At 55.4% G+C, this 20,175-nt stretch overlaps 1 protein-coding gene across 1 annotated transcript in view; it reads right to left on the minus strand.

Moving 5' to 3' along the window:
• Positions 1 to 7,656, minus strand: part of HDAC7 (histone deacetylase 7) — a 35,546-nt gene extending 27,890 nt beyond the window's left edge. The window contains exon 1 of the mRNA XM_068561637.1: positions 7,489 to 7,656. Coding sequence (XP_068417738.1) covers positions 7,489 to 7,507 — 19 coding nt within the window. The 5' untranslated portion in view covers positions 7,508 to 7,656. The remainder of the gene's footprint in view (positions 1 to 7,488) is intronic.
• Between the last annotated feature and the right edge of the window lie 12,519 nt (positions 7,657 to 20,175).

A 20,175-nucleotide genomic window follows, 5' to 3' on the forward strand; every position in this document is an offset into this window, starting at 1 on the left:
ACGTATAACATTCTTGGACCCCATATCCTCTGGAGTTCTGCATTGTCTACAGCTCAGCATCCTCTGCCTCTCCCGAATCATACAGAGGGCCTAGCACAGGCCTGGGCACCAAGTCAGGACTGACTTAATGGATGCCTGTAGGCTGAATAATGATGATTTCCTGAAAGAAATGCCTCCTGCCCCTTCCAGGGCCACTGTGCTGGGAATACTGACTGCTGACATCACTGACCTTCTCATCCCTCCTCTGCCTCATGCTCCTCTTAAAAGCTGCCAGGGAGGGGGCTAAAATAAAGGTCACCCCAACAGATGCTGGCAAGGTACTTACTCCACAGCAGGGCCATCAGGGCTGGTCCCATCCCAGACCCTCCCCAGTGCCAGCTGGCAGCGAGGCCCTCAGGTTCCCCCGCATCCTGCCTCACTGGGAGAGGCCAGGGGTGGGGGAGTGAAAGAGAGAAGGGGTCCACCCTGTGACTTCTGGCTATAGACTCCCGCTGTTCCAGGCCCTTATGGGTGGAGGAATCTGGAACAGTGAATTTGGCCTTGTTTTTCCTGTGAACTGGGGCTGAGCCCAGTTTCTGTTCTTCATGTCTTTAACATTCCCTATCCCTGACCTTCAAAAATATGAACAATAACATCAATAATAGTGATAATATTCTGTGTGCACTGACTTCATACCAGACACGGTGCTAACCTTACTTAATCTTGAGAACAACTCCAGGAGCTTGAAACTATTATTATTTTCATATTACAGAGATGGAGAAACTGAGGCACAGAGAGCCCTGTGCCCAAGGTTACACTTAGTGGTTTGCAGGAGAAACAAGGACGCTGCCATATTCCTCCCTCTGTGTCCTCACTCAGAAGGCCCTTCTGCCGAGTTTTGCAATGGGCACAGGAGAGTCGAGGGTGATCATTCACATCTGTAGGGTGCATTAGAATCCACCGCGTGTTAATACGCGCGTACGAGCAAATCCCCACATGAAAGACTAGGAAATCAAGTCTCAGAGCCCTTGGCAGCCTTGCACGAGGTCCCATAGCCATTCAGCTGGGATTCAAACCCAGGTCTTTGGTCTGAGAATGGCACGCTTCTTCCCCTCTATCACACAATCTCCTTGGCCCAACTCTCAAGATGGCTCTGAAGGCCTGGAAGGGAGATGCACAGCCTCTAGCACCCTGGAGATGAAGCCTGCGCCCAGCCCCTCGCCCGGTGGGGGTGGGGTGCTGTGCCAGCACCTCATCAGCGGCTCCACCGTGACTCACTCCTGGGACCCAGGGGAAACACAGCCCTGAGCTGCGGGCAAACACGGCCTGCCGCCTGCCCCGCCTCCAGCTCCCCGCCTCCACATTTGCTAACCGAAACCCGGCTGCTGCTATTTTTAACCCTCCAGCTCCCCCTGGCCTGGGGCTCCCCCCTTCACCCCACCCCCACCCCCTGCCCCAACCGGGTGCTACCAGCCCGTCATTCTGAGAGCAGTTCCACAACCTGAACGCCCAGGAGGGCGCAGCGGATGCCCGTGCAGGTTTGTGGGGCGAGCAAAACAAGACGGTTACGGCCCTGTCGCCCCGTCGCCGAATTCCCCCACCCCGACGCTTTCCGAACCTGTGGCTCCCCGCCTGCCCCGCTTCTCCCTGTCATCCTGGCAGCGGGGGAGGGAGGAATGGGACTTCCAGGGCTGGGGTGGGGGGGCGCTGCAGGAGCCAGGGCTGGCCTCCTCGGGGTGCAAGAGAGCTGAGCTGGACTCCCGAAGAGAGATGGGGTCCCCCTCATTCCCCCCAGGCCACCAGGCTCGCCCTGAAAGCCCAGGGTCTCTGCCCACCAGGGTTTCCAATCCCTGCAGGCAACATGGGGAAAAAAGGAAGTGGCTGGTGAAGGGGTGGGGATGGTGAGTTTAGCCCAGGGCCCTCCTCGTGAGATGTCCCCTCCCCATCCTGGGCAGAAGGCCTGGGAGACACAGGAGTCCAGGGGGTGACTGCACCCAGCAGCCTAAAGGAGGCCCAGGGTTGAAAGACTCCAGGCAGCGGGTTGGAGGGTGGGAGGCCAGACGGGGCCTCTTCTCTTATGTGAGGGCTCCTCTGATACTCAGCTCTCTGAGGAAAGGGCCCTACCATCCTGCAGCCGGCAGCTCTGGGGCCCCAGGGAAAACCTAGCACGAGAAGAGCCTGGAGGTGAGAGGGGTCTGAAGGCTGCTTTGCTGATGTGAAAGTTAACCTCCTGAGACGGGGGTGAAGGGGTAGGGCTGCCGGGGGAGCCAGGGAGGCACTGCCTTCTAGCTGTCATCCGCTGCCCCCACCCAACACCTCCCAAGCCCCCGGCTCAGAGTCTCACCCAGTTTGAGGAGCAGATCCCAAGGGCCCAGGAGAAGCTCTGGAGCGCCCAGCCAAAGATCTGCTCCGCTCCCTCTCTCCGGCCCCGGCCCCGGCCCCCTGCTCGGCCAGCCTCGGCCCTCCCTTTGCCCTGTCCCCGCTGGCCCCTGCCCCAGCCCTTCTTTCTGGTGTGTCCTCTCTTCCAGGGCCCAGCTCCTCTCTAAGCCTTGACCCCCCTCTCTCCTCAGTGATTCCTGAGCCAGGTAAATAAATCCCAGTGGCCACAGAGGCAGCCAGGCTAGACCAAGAGGGGAGGGACTTGGCACTGGAGTTGTAGGGTGGGGAGATGGGGAGGAAGGGAACGAGGTGGGAGGAAGGGAACGAGGTGGGAGGAAGGTGAGGCAGGAGGGTCAGGAATGGGCTGGCACTTGAGAGAGGCTGCCGCCTTCCCAACACCCGACATGTCGACAGGGCCCTGGACTCGGCCCTGCGAAGGGAAAGAGGCTGCTCCCACGAGCGCCGAAGCAGGCTGGGTCCAGCCCTGTCCAGCTCCCCCTCCTCCTCTCCCCTTCTGCCAGCCTCTGGGGACTGCTTGAGCAGCCAAGACCCTGCTGTTCCATGCCAGGCAAAAGGCTGGCGATTGGGCTCCAATCCTCTGCCAGCGCTCAGCCCAGGTCTCTCACCTGGATCCAGGCGGTTGCCAAGAATGGCTCAGAAGCTCTGAGGGCTCACTTCTAGTCGGGGGAGGTGAGAGCAGGCATCGATGTCACTTCTCAAGCGGGCCTCCCCTGGCCGCCCTATCTAAGGAAGTGCCACCTTGTTATTCTCTATTGCCGCACCTGGTTCATTTCCTTCTTAGGGTTTATCGCAATGGGTAACTAGATGTATATACTCATTTCTTTACTTGCTTACTTGCCTTACTGTCTCCTCCACTAGAGTGGAAGTTCCCTGAGGTCAGATGCCCTGCCTCTGTGTTCACTGTGTATCTGTGCCTGGGACCTGGCACACAGCAAGGCTCAGTAAGCATCCAATGGGTAACTAAATAGCTGAGTGCCTGGCTCAGTAAAGGGGGCCTTCTGGTTGCCAACCTCACTCTTAGGATTGACAAGCAACAGTTCCAGGATTTCCCCAGGGAGGAGGAAGCAGGATGTAACAGGAAGAGCAAGGTCAGGAAGCCCGGGACCCCAGGGAAAAGGTCAAGGCCCAGTAAGCATCCGCACCAGTCCCATCTGGTCCACGGCATCACGCTGAGTATGGACATGTACACAAATGCACACGCAGAGGACGCATGGGTAGGTCCTGGACTGGTCTTGAAAGGCTTGAATTTTGTCCTGGTTCTTCCTCTTAATATCCCTGTGTCCTTGGACAAACCACATACCTTCTGTGGGTCTTAGTTTCCTCAAAAGAAAATATGAAGAGATTGGTGGTCCTCAAACACGGCTTTGCACCAGCTCACTGAAGCACACGTCAAACTCCAGATTCCCAGGCCCCACCCCTGCAGATCCTGAGTCTATCTAGAATGGGGCCTGAAGATCTTTATTTTTAATACATTCCCAGGTGACTCTAAAGCAAATGCTCCGGGAACCGGCATTTGAGGAGGGATGAAAATGCTTTCCAGCAAATACCTGGACTTCTATTAAAAAAGCCACTCCTGCACAGGCATACATCCCCCCAAAATGTGTCCATATACCCCACGCAGAGCCATGAATTGCAAAGGTGCACAACTCTACAGACGACACACATCTGTACTACACGTGTGCACGTCCCCCAGACACCCAACAAAGAGTCACCACATGGATCACAAATTGCCACGGGATCACCTCTGCATACACAGCCCAGGGGCACACATGCAGGCCCACCACCACATACCCAGTGTGCACACACACCCATCACGTGTTGACCCACACTAAACAGACACTATCCTGAATTTATTTTGCCTCTGGGAACTGGTCCAGGACCAAAGGAGCTATGCTCTGCTGATGAAAACATCCCTCCCGCCTCTGCCACCCCGCACCCCTTGCCCCAGGCAGCATGCTGTCCAGCTCCCCCTCGAAGGGGGAGAGCTGCTGGAGGACAGTGGGGAGATGGGATGAGGGGAGGCACGGAGCCCTCCCCGAAGTCCAGCAGGCCCTCTCTTCCCCGTCCCCCCCAGGAGGTGCAAAAGGGCTTCCACCCAGCCCAGCCCCCGATCCCGACCCCCAGTGTTCACTCAACCCACTTGCCTAGATTCCCAAGCCCTGGGCCTAGGGAGCCAAAATGGCAAGGGAGGTGGCCAGATTGAGGGACTCCTCCTAATACTCAGACCTCTAAGGAAAGGGCTGTCTGGGGGCACTTTCCTGCAGCTCGAAAGCCTGGGTCCCCCAGGGAAGGTTGCCACAGAAACAGGGGGAAATATCACAGGGAAACACAATACCCGGCAGGGTCACCTGCTGACCAGGCTTCCTGCTGTGTTGCCCACCCCCCATCTCATTGCCTTCTTGGCCTCCTTCTCTGGCTCCTATTCTGGCCTTAGCCTAGGCCTCCTCACCATTGCTCTCCTTCCTGCCTCCCCTGGGTTAGGGAAAGCAGCCTTATGCAGAAACTCTGCCCCTTTTGGTTCCAAACAACAACATCAGGGATGGCCCAGAGCTGAGTCCCCCGCTCCTAATCCTACCAGCATCCCCACCACAGGAAATCAAAGCTTCCTGCCCCAGAGGAAGTGCCCCATCTAGTGAACAAATCCAACACATAAACGCACAGTCCCGGAGCCTTGGGGAGGACAGAGGCCAGCTCCCACGCCTTACCCCGGCCCTGTTTCCAGCAATACCCCACACCCCACTACAGGCCCCAGTCTCAACGCCGACTGAGGACAGGTCAGGGCCGAGGCGTGACGGGGGCGTGGGCAGGACCTGAGCCAGACCAGGGGAGGAGAAGGCCAGGAGAATGGGCACGGGCAGTTAGAGGGTCTGGTCCCAGCCCTGCTCAGCCTGCCATTCCCTGGCTGGGTGACCCTGGGCCTTGCATTAGCTCATCTTCTCTCAGACCCCTGCCAACTTCAAAATTACTAGCTCTTACAATGAAAGGTCAGGAGAAGGAAGACACAGAGATGGCAGGGGTTACGCAGGTTTTGGCCTTGGGCAAGGACGCCTGCAGCTACAGGAGGGTCCCCACTCCCTACGCCCATCACATGTGCGTTTCTCACTTCCAAGGGCTTCATATCCGAATTGAGGAGAGGATGGACTAAGAGAAGGTTCCAACTCTCATTCCCAGAGCAGGATGAAAGCTGGGGTCCATGATTCCTGAAGGAAGTGGGGGGCATAATAGCCCCCACCGATCCATCTCCTCCTCTGTGGTCATTTTACTGATGGGGAAACTGAGCTTCAGCGTCCAAGCGGAGTGACCCCAGTTTAGATTCTTGGCACAGTCAGTGCAAGATCTGAATGCAACCTTCTCAGCCTCAGGATCACAGCTTAAGACTTGGTGGCCAGAGAGACGCCCACCCCTGGGCTCAAGCTAAGGAACGCAGAGACCTCGGGAGAACACTTCCCGGGGCCATTCCAGATGTTATACCAAGAAGCAGCTCTGAGCCTGGCCAAGCCAGGGACGAGAAACATGAGGGGACGAAAGGCAGGGGAGGAGTCCCAGCAGGTCCAGGACCTGGTTCCAATCCAGGGTCACTGGGAACAACACAGCAAGACTGCTTTGCGCCTTAGTTTCCCCAGAAGCGACTCCACAGAGGAGGAAGCTTACTTATTAATTCAGGTGGGTAGAGGGAACAGAGCAGAGTAGGGCGGTTGACGTGCTGAGCAATGAGAAGGTAAGAGATGTCTGGCAGAGGCTGGAGAAGGAGCTTCCAAGAGAGCTGGTATGAGGAGAGGAGTGTGAGTGTGCGGCAGCCTAAACCACTTGGAGGACCTGGCCCGTGGGGTCCTATGGGGGAGAAACGGGCCACCAAGGTGGCCCATTAGGAGGTAGGAAACTGAGTCACATTCTCTTTTCTTTCAGCCCAGTGGCTGGGCAGGGGTCTTAGGAAGGTTCCCATGGATCCAGGTGCAAGTCCAGGGAACAGGCTGATGAATCCAGATGTTGAGTCCCCAGCAGGGCCACTGAAACTGGTAGGCAGAGCTGGGCCTCAAGCAGATGTTGAATGAGGGTGTGGGGAGGGATGGGCAGCAGCAAGACAGCCAGTGTCCAGATGCAGGGGGAGGCCTCTGGGGTATGCAGGACAGCCAGCAGGGACGGGGGATGGCCTGGACTTGGCGGGAGGAGCACCAGTGGCTGGCAAGGTCAGATCCAAATGGGTAGCCTGGGCAGCGGGAGGGAAGGAAATGGGGGTAGGGGGAGCTGGGCGGCCTGCAAGCCCCGGAGGTCTCTCTCTCTCAGCCCACAGGCCTAGAAACTCTGGGCGTCAGGGCCCAGCTCAGCTGCCAGATTTGCTGCCTGCTCTTACTCCCCAGGACCAACAGACCGCAGGCTTGGGGGGCACACATCCTGTCCCCCACCACTCACTACACAGCCTGCGGTCACCATCTTCCCGCGCCCCTCCAGCACCGCCGCAGCTCACTCGGGCACAGGTGTCTCTTCACCATGATGGGGTGAGCAAAGGTGGGGGGCGGGGGCGGTGCTGAGAGAAACCTCGCTGTCAGAGACCCTCCCTCCCAGGGATCACTCTTCCCAGCGGAAGGGTCGGAGTACGGTCCGGCCGGGATTCGCGGGATGGGGGCGCTGATGTCCGGGGCTAAGAGCCCGGCTCCAACTCAGTGGGTCCTGCCCTTTGCCCTGCGCTTCCCAATCTTCCGCCCCGGAGCACCGCCCCCTCCCGGGACCGCGGCAGCCGTCCCTCGCTCCCGGGTCCCCCGGTCCGTTCTCCCCGCAAACGGGGGTGATGGGACGCCGGGCCCGCGCACCGGCGGCCCGGGGCCTCCAACTCCCTCCCTCGGGCCTGTCGCTGCCCCGCGGCTGGCGGATGTGGGCGCCCCGCTGGAGGCCCGAACCCTCCGGCCCCGGAACCAGCCCGGGCCGGGAGCCTGCCAGAGCCCCGCGGAGACGGGCGGGGCGGGCACGGTCGGGGGGCGCGCACGCCGGGCCGGGCCCGCGGGGCCGCCCGGAGCCCGAGCCGGAGCCCGAGCCGGAGCCCGAGCCCGGGCGGGCGGCGCTGGGTGCCGCGCGCAGGGCGGGGCGGGCGGGGGGCGGCAGCCCAGTACTCACCAGCGCCGGGGCTGTGCATCCAGGGGCCGGGGCCCTCAGAGCGGGGGGCTCATGGCGGGGCGGGGGGCTGGGGCGCCGGCCTCACATCCCCCCGGTCGCCGGAGGCTGCGGAGCGACTGTGAGACGGCGAGAGGAAGGGAGGGGGCCGGGAGGGGGCCGGGAGGGGGAGGGCCCTGGCAGCCCGGCCGGCCGGGTAGGATGACAATGGAAGGAAATGCTTTATCTGAGTCTGAGAGCGGGCCAAGGGGGAGGGGAGGGAGGGGGCCGGCGCTCGCGGCCCGGGGACACACCACCTCGCAGACACGGCGCGGCGCCCGGGCTGGCGGGCGGCGGACACCCCGCGCGGCCGGCTCGCGGAGAGGCAGCGCCGAACCCGGAACGTGGGACGCGGCCCCGACCCGCCCGCGGACGCCGCGCTGCCGCCCAGCCCCGGCCGCCGCGCGGCGCAGCGACCCGCGCACAATTCCCGGAAACTCAGATACCTGAGCGCACGCACCCTCGCAGACACCACGTACGCGAGCACACATCCATGTTTACCCGGGGCAGACTCGTTCACACAGACACTCTGCAGGGGAGGACCCCCGCGCTCACAAGCACACACACGTACGGCCCACCAGCCAACAGCTACACAGGGGGACAGCGGGACACGCGTGGAGTCCCCAGTCCCGGCGAGGAGTCCCAGACAGACACCCCCGCCCCCCGCCCCAAGCACGACTTGCCTGAGGAAAGTTCCAGGATCTGATTTGAATCACTGCCCAGCCCTCCCCCTCTGCCACCTCCTCCCCCCCCCACCCCCGACCTCGCCAGCTGAGGGGAATCGAAGGGTCCAGCCTGTTCCTATTAAAAGAAAAAGGGGTGGGGGTGGTGCGGATTTTGAAAGTTTTCTTTTTTTAAAGAAATTTCTCAAGGGATTTCCTTCCCTCCTCTCCTCTTCCTCTCTTCCTCCCATTCCTCTCCCCCCACCACCCTCCCCCCTACTTTCCCCCTCCCGGTCCCTATGAGTCAAACTTCAGCAATGTGCCCAGTGTCTCCCAGTGCATTACAGCGGATCACAGAAATGTTCCAGTCTGTGAGTCGGAATGCAGCCGCCTCCAGCCCTCCCTCAGCTAATAAACTCAGCTCCGGGCTGGCTTTACGCAGCAGCCCTCCCTGCCCCCCCTCCCTTTTAGCGGGACCAGAAGGTCAGAGTCAGGGGTCAGGGGCTGAGGACCTCGCCATTGTGCTTCCCGGCCTGGTCTATCAGCCCTGTAGCCTTTGGCAATCTGCTGGGTCAGAGACACAGCGGCTCCCGGGAAGGGGAGAGGTCTGCAACGGAAACGTTGGGCTCTCCAGCGCTGGGGGCCTCACTGCTAGAAGGCAGAGCGCAGCTTCCCTCCGACCCCATCCTGCCTCCCTCGGTCCTGGGAAGCCAGAGTCCCAGGATTCTACAGAAGAAGAAGAAATTGAGGCTGAGCCAGAGGTGGAGCCATGTCAGATTAGAAGCAAGAGTCCCAGTGGCCTAGGAGGGCTTGGCCGTGCCAAGGTCCAATATGACCATAGACTCCGTGCTCCCGCCAGACCGGCTCCGGCCTTACCACCTGTTGCTCCTGCTTCCTACTTCAGGCCTTTCCCTGGTCCCAACGCTCACTCAGCAGGCAGGTCCAACCCCTCTGCGCTTGTTCACTTATCCTCACAGACCCCTTTCCTGGCATCCAAGGTCTCCTACGACATGGCGCCACACTACACGCATCTCTCTTTCTCTTCCCGCCCCTTCTGCTGTTCTGCTCAGTACCTCCTGGTACTTAGTGCTCACTGATGTTAGTTGCTATTATTACTATTATTATTTCAGCCATACTGGGCTACTGGCTGCTCCCCATTGCGTCCTCATGCTTTCCCATTCCCCTACTTTGGCTCAGCGTGTTCCCTCCCAGCCCCTTTCTCCTCCTGTTGAAATCTGTCCAATCCTCAAGGTCTATATCACCTTCTCCAGGAGCCTTTCCCTGATTCCCATAGCCAGAGAGATTCTTTCCTTCCCTCTAAGGACCCCACTCCAGCACCTTGTCAATCTTTCTCTGTACTTTGACTGTCACCCACTGTATACTTGTCTCAACTCTCTCATCCTTCCCAAGAATGTTCAAGAGTGGTCATCCCCTGAGCCCAGCTATGGCCTTAGTCATGGGTGCATTCATTGTAGTGTCTTGCTGAGTGCCTTGCACAGAATTCAGGCTCCCTCTGAGTTATTTGTTGAATTGGAACAGATGTTCATGGCCTTCAAGGACCATCCTCCAGCTGGACACCCCCAATATACCTTTTTTTCCCCCATGACTCCCCATACTGACTCTGAAAGACACAAGTTCTTCCACCTCAGGTGTGTTTTTCCCAGCACCCCCCCCCTCCCCCCTTCCTAATTGAATCCCTCTCCTTGCCCACAGCCTCCAGAAAAATGGCTTGGTTGCTTCAGACTCCCAGCCTCTCCCCTGCTTTTTCTCTCCTTTAGCCTCACAATGCCCCCTCCTGACACCCCCCCAGGACTCCCGTAGTTATTTCTGGACTGAAATCAGGCCTTTGTTTGCTCATTTCTATCATGTGCATCATTCATGTATTTGTGAGTTTTCTTTTTCTTTTTGACCTAATCACTGAGTTCCAAGAGATTCGAGCACAAAGGGTATCTCCTCCTGCCTCTGCCTGTCCCCACATCACCCAGCACGTGGCTTTCTACACACACCAGAACTCCCTGCCCCTGAAGTCTAGGCAGAGAGAAAGACAGCAGGTGAGTCCTACAACCGGGAAGCTGGACTGTGCCCCTCCTTCTTTTGCCCCTTTACTTACCATCCCCCCATCCCCCACCCAGAGGACAAGTCTTAAGCCAGTTTCTAAATCACACGTCCCTTTCTGGGATGTGTTAGAGAGCCTCCAGGAAAGAGACATGAGGCAGAAAAGTGCAGGCTACCTCTCTCTCCTCTACCCTGGTTACCGTGGGGAGGTTTTTTGTTTTTTTTTTAAAGGCTCTTGAGTCCGGACCTCTCACAGACGGCTCAACTGAGCACCTAGCAGAAGAGATTAGTCCCATAGGACCTGCCTTGGGTCCCTGGCATCTTCCTTGAGTCTCTGGCCAGTACAAAGCCTGAGGGCACCCGCCTTCTGCTTTCTTTGGGGCTCTGGGTCTACTTGACATTCTCTTTCTCCTTCTTCTCTCCTCCCCTTACTTAGCTATCTTTCACTGACTATTTTCCATGTAGCAGCCCTATGCCATCCCCCTGGCAAACATTAGATCATTTATTCTTCACAGTTATCCTTGTTATGCTTGTGATTAAAGTACAGCTCGTAACAGTTGAGAAACCTGACCAAAGATACACAGCTAGTAAGTGATGAGGCCATTCATTTATTCAATGAGTGTTATTGGGTGCCCACCTTGTGCCAGGGTTCAAAGCTCCATCCAAAGTCTTCTGGTCTAAACCTCAGGCCTCTGAGACCACTCCTGACCCAGCTTTCTAGATGTGGAAGCTGAAGCCACAATCCCTCCCCTAACCCGCACTTCCCCCACACTCTCCACAAGGCCAATCAGAAGGTGTTCATCCCTGACCGGGGTGAGATCTCAGAGGGACAGCACTTCCTTGGGTGGGTTGGGCATTGCATTCCAGTTTCTGAACCTAGAATCAGATGCCAACGCGCAGGATTTGGACTTCCATATAAATAGGGGCGGTACATCCCCAACTCCATAAAGGGTTTCATGGGGTCAGATATAACAAGTGGAAGGAAGGAAGGAAGGAAGGAAGGAAGGAAGGAAGGAAGGAAGGAAGGGAGGGAGGGTAATTAGGATTTACTGAGCATCTTTTTTGTATCATGTGCTGTTCAAGGCCCTTTCACTTATATCTCATTATTATCCCCTTTGTTTTAATTAGCAAACTAAAGCTCAGAAAGACGAAATGATTTGCCCAAGGCCACAGAACCAGTAAGTGACTTAATCCCAAATATGCCTGATTCAGAGCCTGTGCAGTTTCTTCTAGCAGGTCAAAACAGTGCAGAAGCTGCAGTCAGGTCTCCTGCTCCAGTGCAGCCTGGTCACTAGAGGTCCCGCTCATCTAGGAGTGACATTCTAGATGCCAAGTTTCCTTCCTCACTGACCCTAGCCTTGTCCTCTCATCCCTGGTTCCCACCTTTGTCTGCTACATTGCCCAGGAGGGATCAGAGGCGCCATGTAAGTATTTTGGCTAGGATTGAGGGGTATGGCTTTGGGGTGCAGCTAGGCAGACTCCCATCCAGGATGTTAGGATCTGACAGAAGAGGCCATACATCCTCCTGGGCCAGAATTGGATAGATAAATCAAGAAGAGGCTGGGGCATGGCTACAAGTTCAGATAGCCTGAGCTAAGTTCAGATAGCCTGAGCTGGGAGGTGAGATGACTGTGGGGACAGAGGCAGGTGGAGAGAACTAAGCAAGTTCCTTCCCTGTCCCCCTACCTCCCTCCAGTGTCAACAAAGGTGATGTGGTTTCCCCTGTGGTCTGTTGCCCTAGACACCTGCAGTTCTGAGTATATACGTATATGTGTCTATGTGCCAACCATGCCATGGGGGGACACAAGGAGAAAGCAGTGGGACAGGATGGGGAGGGGCAGGAAGCCAAAGGCAAGGTCTCCTCAACCCCAAGGTGAAGAGTGCACAATGAATGAGGAAGATGGCAGAGGCCACCCCCTTGGCTACTCCAGGTCCCAGCCAGGAACCTCAGGAGAGCATCGTGGGTGTCAGGGCCCTGGGCTGGGACTAGGAGGCAGGGAACTTGAGTTCTGCCATTAACTTCCTGGGTCAAACGTTTCTAAGTCTCAGTTTCCTGCTCTGTAAAATAGCAAGGCCTTGGTTACCTACCTCACAGGGCTGTTCTGAGATCATATGAATAATATATGCAAAAGTTTGTACCACTTTGAGCTTTAGAACTATTACAATTGCCCCCCCCCCATGCACACACACACACCATAGTGGAGATAAAAAACAAAAGCAAAAATGAAAACCAAAACACAGCCTCTGCCCTCATATTGATCACATTGTATTGAGGAAATAAAACAAAACACATAAAATATTTGAAAGCCTCTTGTGAAGCCAACTATTTCAAAAAATCTCACTACTGTGTGATCTTGGCCAAGTTAAGGCCTCTCTGGGCCTCAGGTTGGTTTCTCATCTATCAAATGAGAGAGCTGGTTTAGATCATCTCTACTTATTTTTCTGAGTCTAAAGCAGTTTTCTGATCGTGTTACTTCGAGTGCAAATGAGTACATGACAAAGAGGAAAGACCTGAGCAGATCACAGTCTAAATGAAGTTGGTGAGTTTTGGCTGGGTTTTGAAAGAGGCCAGAAATGTGAATCGGTGTGGGGAGAGGGGGTGACATTCCAGGTAGAGAGAATGGCATGTGCAAGGGCGAGGCAAGGAAGCAGAGGGTAGCAAACAGATTAGTGAGGCTTAGGAATGAGGTTGGTGAGGACTGAGGGAGCCTGGGGAGGAAATGGGGACAGGAGGAGGAGAAGGGGGCAGTCCCCAGGGCTGAGGCCACTGAGACTGAAAGTGGGGGAGGAACATGGATGGGAAGATCCTCTCCCAGCTCCAGAGGCGGGTGCCAGAGCGCATCCAGCCAAACTCCACCCAGGAGAGAGAGACAGAAAGATCCCCTGGCCAAGAGGCCCCACCTACAGGGACGGCCCATTCCTCCCTTCCCCTCTCTCCCAGCTCCACTCCAGCCTGGAGGTAAGCAAGGGCCCCTCCAAGCCAGAGCCCTGTTAGTGACAGAAACAGGCAGATGGGGGCACTGCCATGTCCCTCCATAACAATAATGCCAGCGGCAAAATAATAATAGTAATAGTGATGATGATGGTCGGAATATTGAAAATTGAAATATCGAAACACGGCGTTGGGTAACAGGAACTAACATAGTGTTGTAGGTAAATTATACTTCAAAACAAACACACAAACAAGCTCCTAGAAAAAGAGGTCAGATTTGTGGTCACCAGAGGCAGGGGGTGGGTGTGAGGGGTGGAGGGTTGGAGGGAGGCGGAATTGGAGGAAGGTAGTCGAAAGTTACAGACTTCCAGTAATAAGATAAATAAGTACCAGGGATATAATGATAATGTGCAACATGATGTATGTAATTAATACTGCTTTATATATGCTTTATATCTATGAAAATTATTAAGAGAGTAAATCCTGAGTTCTCAGGATTTTGCTTTTTTTTCTATTTCTTTAATTTTGTGTCTATATGAAATGATGCATGTTCACTAAACTTGTGATAATCATTTTATGATGGATGTGAATCAAATCATCATGCTGTACACCTTATACAATGCTGTATGTCAATTATATCTCAATAAAACTGGAAAAAAACAGTAATTGAGGGTGATGATGAAATAAACCACTCATCACTTGCCCTCTGATAAAACCCCGCAACACCAAAACCTCTTGTTATGGCCATTCCATTTACTAGAATCTTTGCTTCTAAGAGCTGCAAGTGATTTATAAGATTATCTAGTCTGTAGGCTCCCCCAAACCTGACATTATATCAAAGTCACGTGGAAGAACCTGTGAAAAACAGATTCTGGGGCTCTCTCACAGTCTGCATCAGACTCTTCGGGGTGGCGGAGGGTACCTAGTAATCTGCAGACCCCCAGGGAATTCTAAGATGTGGTTAGCTTTGGGACGTTCTGATCTAATCAAACCACCCCTTTATAGATGAGGAAACCAAGGACCCAGTCTCCCTGCCGGAGATGTGATGGTTAATCCGTGGCGGGGAGCAGGCAGAGAACTCAGGCATCCCAGCTTCTAGGTCAGCGCTCCTTCCCCAGCCTGCACTGCCCAGCCCCGAGATGCCTGTGCCAGCAGAGATTACGGTCAGGGAGGCAGCCACTGGGCCATACCCTAATCGTGAACGAGAAGAAATTCGTCTGAGTTGCAAAATGCCTTTCCGCAGCCAGCTCACAATTACTCGCTCCAGTGGCCCCTGTAGGGATGCTGCAGTCCACCCACCGGTGGGCTCGGGAGTTCAGCCTTGCTACGTGCCCCCAGCAGGGCCCTCTGTAGCCCCTGTGGCTGTATTGACTGGAGGGCAGGATCTTACCTTGTTACCAACCTTAATGGTTCCTCTTTGGAGACACTTACCTCTGGCCCCGGAATCTCCAGGAAGGACCTTGAGGAGGTCCTGGCCTAAGAACACTCACCTCTCTTCCTCAGGAGTGTCTTTTAGGGTGGATTTGGACTAGTAGCCCCTGTGTGTAGGAAAGGAGCTATGAGCTGAGGGGAGGGTAAAATGGGGTGAGGGTAGCTATGCAGGGGCATGAGTGGGAGCATCCTTGCTGCAACCTTGAAGTACCCACCCACATACAACCACCACTATACTCGTTTTCATTGAGTATAATGTCTTATTTATTGAGCTTCTCCTCTGCCCAAGCCAGGTTCTTGGGCACAGAGGCAAAGGGAACCGCAGTCCCTATCCCTGGGGAATTCATCATCTCCAGGAGAGCAGGATACAGCCAAAGAAAAGAGCCTGGAATGGAGAAAATTGTCAGAGGAGGGACTCCACCACTGATGCTGCAAGAGTTGATGGGTTCACAGAGTCATGGACGCACCACATTGGAAGGGACCTGACGGGCCATTGGGTCCTTGTGGGCGAGGGCAGTGGTCCTGCTCTGACCTGCCCCGCTCTGTGCCTGGAACGGCGGTGATTGTAGTAGTCTCTGCCCCGTCCTCGCATCCCTCATTCTAACTTGGCCTGAGCGGCAGAGGTAGGAGGGGACAGGAGGGAGAGAGACAGCCGCTCTCCCCTTGGGCAGACCCTGAAGCTGGGCTCCAGTCTTCTCTGCACAGAGCTTTCAAGGAACCATTTAAAACCCGCAGAGGACTGGCTGAGGGAGGCTGTGTTGTATTGTGGTTAAAACTGAGACTCTGGAGTCAGGCTGTTCGGGCTGGAATGTCTCGGTTTCCTCATCTGCAAACTGGGATATGAAGTGCCTGCCATATTAGGGTTGTTGTGAGGACTGACCAGGACGTGAAGTGCCCGGTGTGGAGCCTGCTGTCCGCTGGGCTGTCAGGGATGGAGCCCGATGCTGACGTTAGTAATAGAAGATAGCGTCCTGTCCCTTCTGTCCCCCTAAACCGCAGTTTTCCCCTACAAATTCAGTCTCAAAATGAGTACTGACCTCATTTACGCAAAGAAATCCAAACAGGTCTATAGCCCTAGCTGTCCCCTCTGGGAGCCGGGCCGTGGGAGTGGAGAAAATATGTGGGACCTTCCCCGACCAACCCCCCGCCCCCAACCCCGTCCCCATACTCAGGGGTTGTTGACTCAGAGTTGAGGAGGGGACCCTGAACCAGGCTGCAGGGAATGCCCACACCAACTGAAGAAGGGGCCTCGCCTGCTCTCCCAAATCCTGGCACTGCACATCTGGAGTGATCTGCACATCTGGCTGCATCCCTGGGGCAATGGCCACAGCTGCTGACATTTGACGGAGGAGAGATCTAGCTCCTCAGTCAGGGCCTGGGGGGCTATAAATAACTAGCTAAGAGGACCAGGGGGATGAGGTTGACCTTTGGGGGGGCGGGAGCGGCTGGCGACTTCCCCCAACCCCTCGGGTCCAGAGCCAAAGTTTTAGCAAAACAGGAAGAGGCAGCAGCAGCTGCTGGGAAAGTAGGAGTGGCTCCCCTTCCCCCACTTGCCTGGGGCCTTCGGATCCCAGCCAGGACCTGGGAGAGGTGGAGTCTTCTAGGCTTGGGGGGGGGAGAGGAGGGGCAGACCCATGCAGACTGTGGCCCCAGCCCCTGGTGCCCTCCTATGGCTCAGCTGGGGCCTGGGCAAGGGAGGATGGGACAGAGCAGGGCATCCCAGTGAGTTGTGCCTGCCAACCCAGCCACCTCCTGTTCCCTTTCTGTTCTTCCATCAGTGGGACAACAGGAAGGACAGACATTAGAAATGGAGCATAAAATATGTCTGTGGCCCAGCCGGTGTATCTAGAGGCCCACCATCCTCTCTCATCCCCTCCCAGCCCACAGGTGGGCTGAGCCTAAGCCCGAGTGGGTGGGAGAGAGGGCTCTAGACCAAAGGAAGGATGCTTCCAGCCTTCTGGAGAGGGGCCCAGGGCCTGGCCTCAGTGGAATGATGGAGAACTTCCCCATGAACTACTGAGGTGGGGAGATCCAAAGCTCTGGGGGACTATTTTTCCTGGACTAACTTGTCCAGGGGAACAAGCTCTGTAGAGCCGAGAGCCAGCTAAGGGGGCCTCGTGAGGTCCAGGAAGAAAGTTGTCCAGGAAATGTTGCTTTGCTTTGCCTTGCCTGGGGGAGACTGGCCACTGCCTGGTTGGTTACATCTGATTCGACCTGCGGCTGGCCCACATCTCCAGTGGGTCTGTATCTGTATCTGTCATGAGCCCTCATTGGAGCCACTCAGCCTGGAGCCCCGCATTTTGCCTGCTAGGAGGGGCTGGACGTGCACCGCCCAATAGAAACAGAATGGGAACCATGTGTGTAAGTTTAAATTTTCTTAAAAAATAAAAGTAAAAATACATCAGTGAAGTTCATTTTAATAGTATATTTATTTAACCTAATATATGTAAAAACATCATTCCAGCCTGCAATCAAAACAAAAAAATGTTAATGAGACATTTTACATTCTTTTTTCATACTACCTCTTGGAAATCCAGTGTGTATTTTACACTTGTAGTACGTCGTATCCGTGTTTCAGGTGCTTGATAGCACCTGTGCCTAGTGGCTACTGTATCGAGCAGCAGAGGTTTAGACAACAGTCCCTTAACCTCCTCTTCAGCCCTTCTAGTCCCTTGCTGGGGAAGAGGCTCGAGAAGTGGAGGACGAGGCCAGTGAGGTCAATGCCAAGGGTTAATTTGCTCTAGGAGGAAGGCCGCCCACTTTGGCTTTCAAACATCTGTCTCTAGACCTGGAACCAGTCCCAGTATACACGCAAGCAAGGAGACTGAGTCACAGAGTGACATCTCCCTAGACAACTGGCCGCCTCCTCCTCTTCCCAGCCCTGGTCCTCTTAAGCTGAAGGTTGATAGAATCTCATTTCCTCTTCAGGTAGGCTAGCCTCTGTGCTCCTCTTTCTCCTTCTGAACACCACCCAAAGGTCCTCGGGCAGCAGAGTTAGGGAATATGGGGGGAGAAGCAAACTTGAAGGAAAAAAAAAGAGTCAAGCTGTGGACACACGGACTGAGGTGCTGGTGGGATGGTCAGGGGGAAGTTGAGTGGACAGTTGCTCTCCAGAGCTCAGAAGAGGAGGGAAGGACAAATAAATAGCAGGGATTATCGGTGAGAGCAGAGAGGGAGCAGTCAGAGATTTAAATGAAACAAGAGGAAGCGCCATGTCAGAATCCAAAGTGGGGAGAACATCACGAAGGAGAGATCTGCACTCGATTGCAATGGACGATGCTTTAAAATCCTTGTAGAGAGAGCTCACCTCACACAAATTGGTAATAAACACTGAAACAGGGGTGGGCTCAAGCTCAAAGCACAGAAACGACTCTTCAGGGAAAGAGGAAACACAGCCAGTAAGCAAAGGCAGGGGAACATTCAACCCGATCTCCATCTAAGTAATACCAATTAAAACAAGATGAAGGCAGGCACCGTTTTCAAACATTAGGGAGAATGTGGTGAAATGTACATGTTGTTATCGGTGGTGTAACTTCTTTTGATATCTATTTGGCAATATATAGTAAGAGCTAGAAGGTGTTTTTACCCTTTGGCTCAATAACCCCACCCAAAGTACCCTAAACTAGATTTCTATAACCAAAATTCAGGGCGGGGCGAGTGGAATCTGTGCATAATAATGCTCATCACCACATTCTTTACCATATGGAAAATAAGAAACAATTTTAACACCTACAACTGGAAAATTGTGAAGCAAATTATATTTCCACTCAATAGAAAATTATGAAACATTTGAAAAGATGTTTTGAATGTGACATAGCATAGCAAGAGAATACAGATTTCTACATGCCCGGTGATGGCAACTGTGTTTAAAGAAACCCGACATAGGCACAGAGGAAAAGATTGAGAGGAAATACGAGTAACAGGTAGTGACTGTGTCGGGTGGTGTGAAGGCACACGGTTTTCGAGTCGTTTAATAACTGTCAACATTGTGAAGAGCTATGGAGAACGGGGATGAGGGTTGACCAGAAGCCTAGATTAGGCTACAGGGAGTGCCCTGATGACCTGATGAAGGTCTTGAATTCATTCCTCTAGCAGGTATATTTACTGGGCTCTGTCCATGTGCCAGCTGTTAGGTCACTACGGGTTTTAGCTCAGCACCCTCCAGATGCAAAAGGCCCAGATTCCCTGTCTGGGTTCCGGGGGTGCTCTGTTCCCTGAAGGCCCCTGGAGCTTGGTTGGCTCCTGTGTCCCTGCTCAGGGCAAGACCCTGTGCTGGGCCTGGAGGGACAGTCCCAAGAGGACAGGAGCCAAGAGCAGGCACTGGGGCAGGGAACAATGTGTGTGGGTAGCAGTGGCCCCAGGGAGGTTAGGGGAAGGTTGGGGGGGTCACCAGGGAGCTTAGGGTATGTGAGGGCCGCTCTGCCCTGGGGGAGGGTTTGGCAGGCTGTGGTTGGCCACCTGCTGTTTCATATCACCCCGAAGGTGACAAGAGACGTGAGTGGGCCATCACCTCCACTGCCCCCCACGGGAACTCTACCTGGGCCCCCAACTACAGGCACCATCCGGCCTGGGCAGCCTCCTGTCCCACCCCCCTCAGCTCTCTTCCAGCAATGCACACTGGGGCCTTGAAATAACACATTTTTATTTATGCCATTATTTCCACATAATTTGCCTATGATTCACCTGTTGTCAAGAGGCATGAAAACGTCCAGCCTCAGCGCCCAGGCACCCGCCGGTCCCTGTCCCACTCCTCCTGTGTCCCACTCCGCCCCCTCCCACAATATCTTGACCAGCTCTCCCCCAAGCCCGGCACCCCACAGTCTCAGCACCTCTTCCTCCACGGGGTCCCCACCCCTAGCTCGTCCCTACCCGGCCTTTTCTGGGGAGTAGGAGGCAGGGGCTGGGACTGTGAACGGCCCAGACTGTGTCCACCCACTTCCCCAGCTCGGACCCCGGCCTGAGGCAGGCCCCGCCGAGACTCCGGATGAGCTCACACAAGCAGGAAAAGGGAAGAAGCTTCTCTTGGCCTAGAAGCGGGGAGCTATGGAACCCCTTTCTGCGACCCCCGCCCCCTACTTCCTCAAGCTGGATTTTCCTCGTACCTCAAGGTTGGCCCCTAGGTCCCTCCCTCCCCTTCATTCTGTTTCCAACAGGGCACGGGGGTATAGAGTTTCCAGTGTGCATGCATGTGCATGCGTGTGTGCATGTGCATGCGCGTGTGTGTGTGCGTGCACGTGTGTGCATGTGCGTGTGTGCACGTGTGCGTGCGCTGCATGTGTGCACGTGTGAGTGTACGTGCGTGCACGTGCATGCGCACGTGCGCGTGCACGCGTGTGCATGTGTGTGCGTGCGCGTGCGCACATGTGTGTGCACGCGCACGCGCGCGCGCGTGTGTGTGTGTTGGGAGGCAGGAAAAGGAAGAGTAGTCTTCTCACACCCTCATTAAATAGTAAGGCTTTACGGCTTTGGGGACCCCCTCCCCAGCCCTCCCCAGGGAAATCTAGGTGAGTCAGGGAGCTACAAGGTGGAGGAGGCGGGGGGAGGAAGAGGGCAGGGGGCGAGGAGGGGCTG

The sequence above is a fragment of the Eschrichtius robustus genome, chromosome 13 (assembly GCF_028021215.1).
Source record: "Eschrichtius robustus isolate mEscRob2 chromosome 13, mEscRob2.pri, whole genome shotgun sequence".
NCBI lineage: Eukaryota > Metazoa > Chordata > Mammalia > Artiodactyla > Eschrichtiidae > Eschrichtius > Eschrichtius robustus.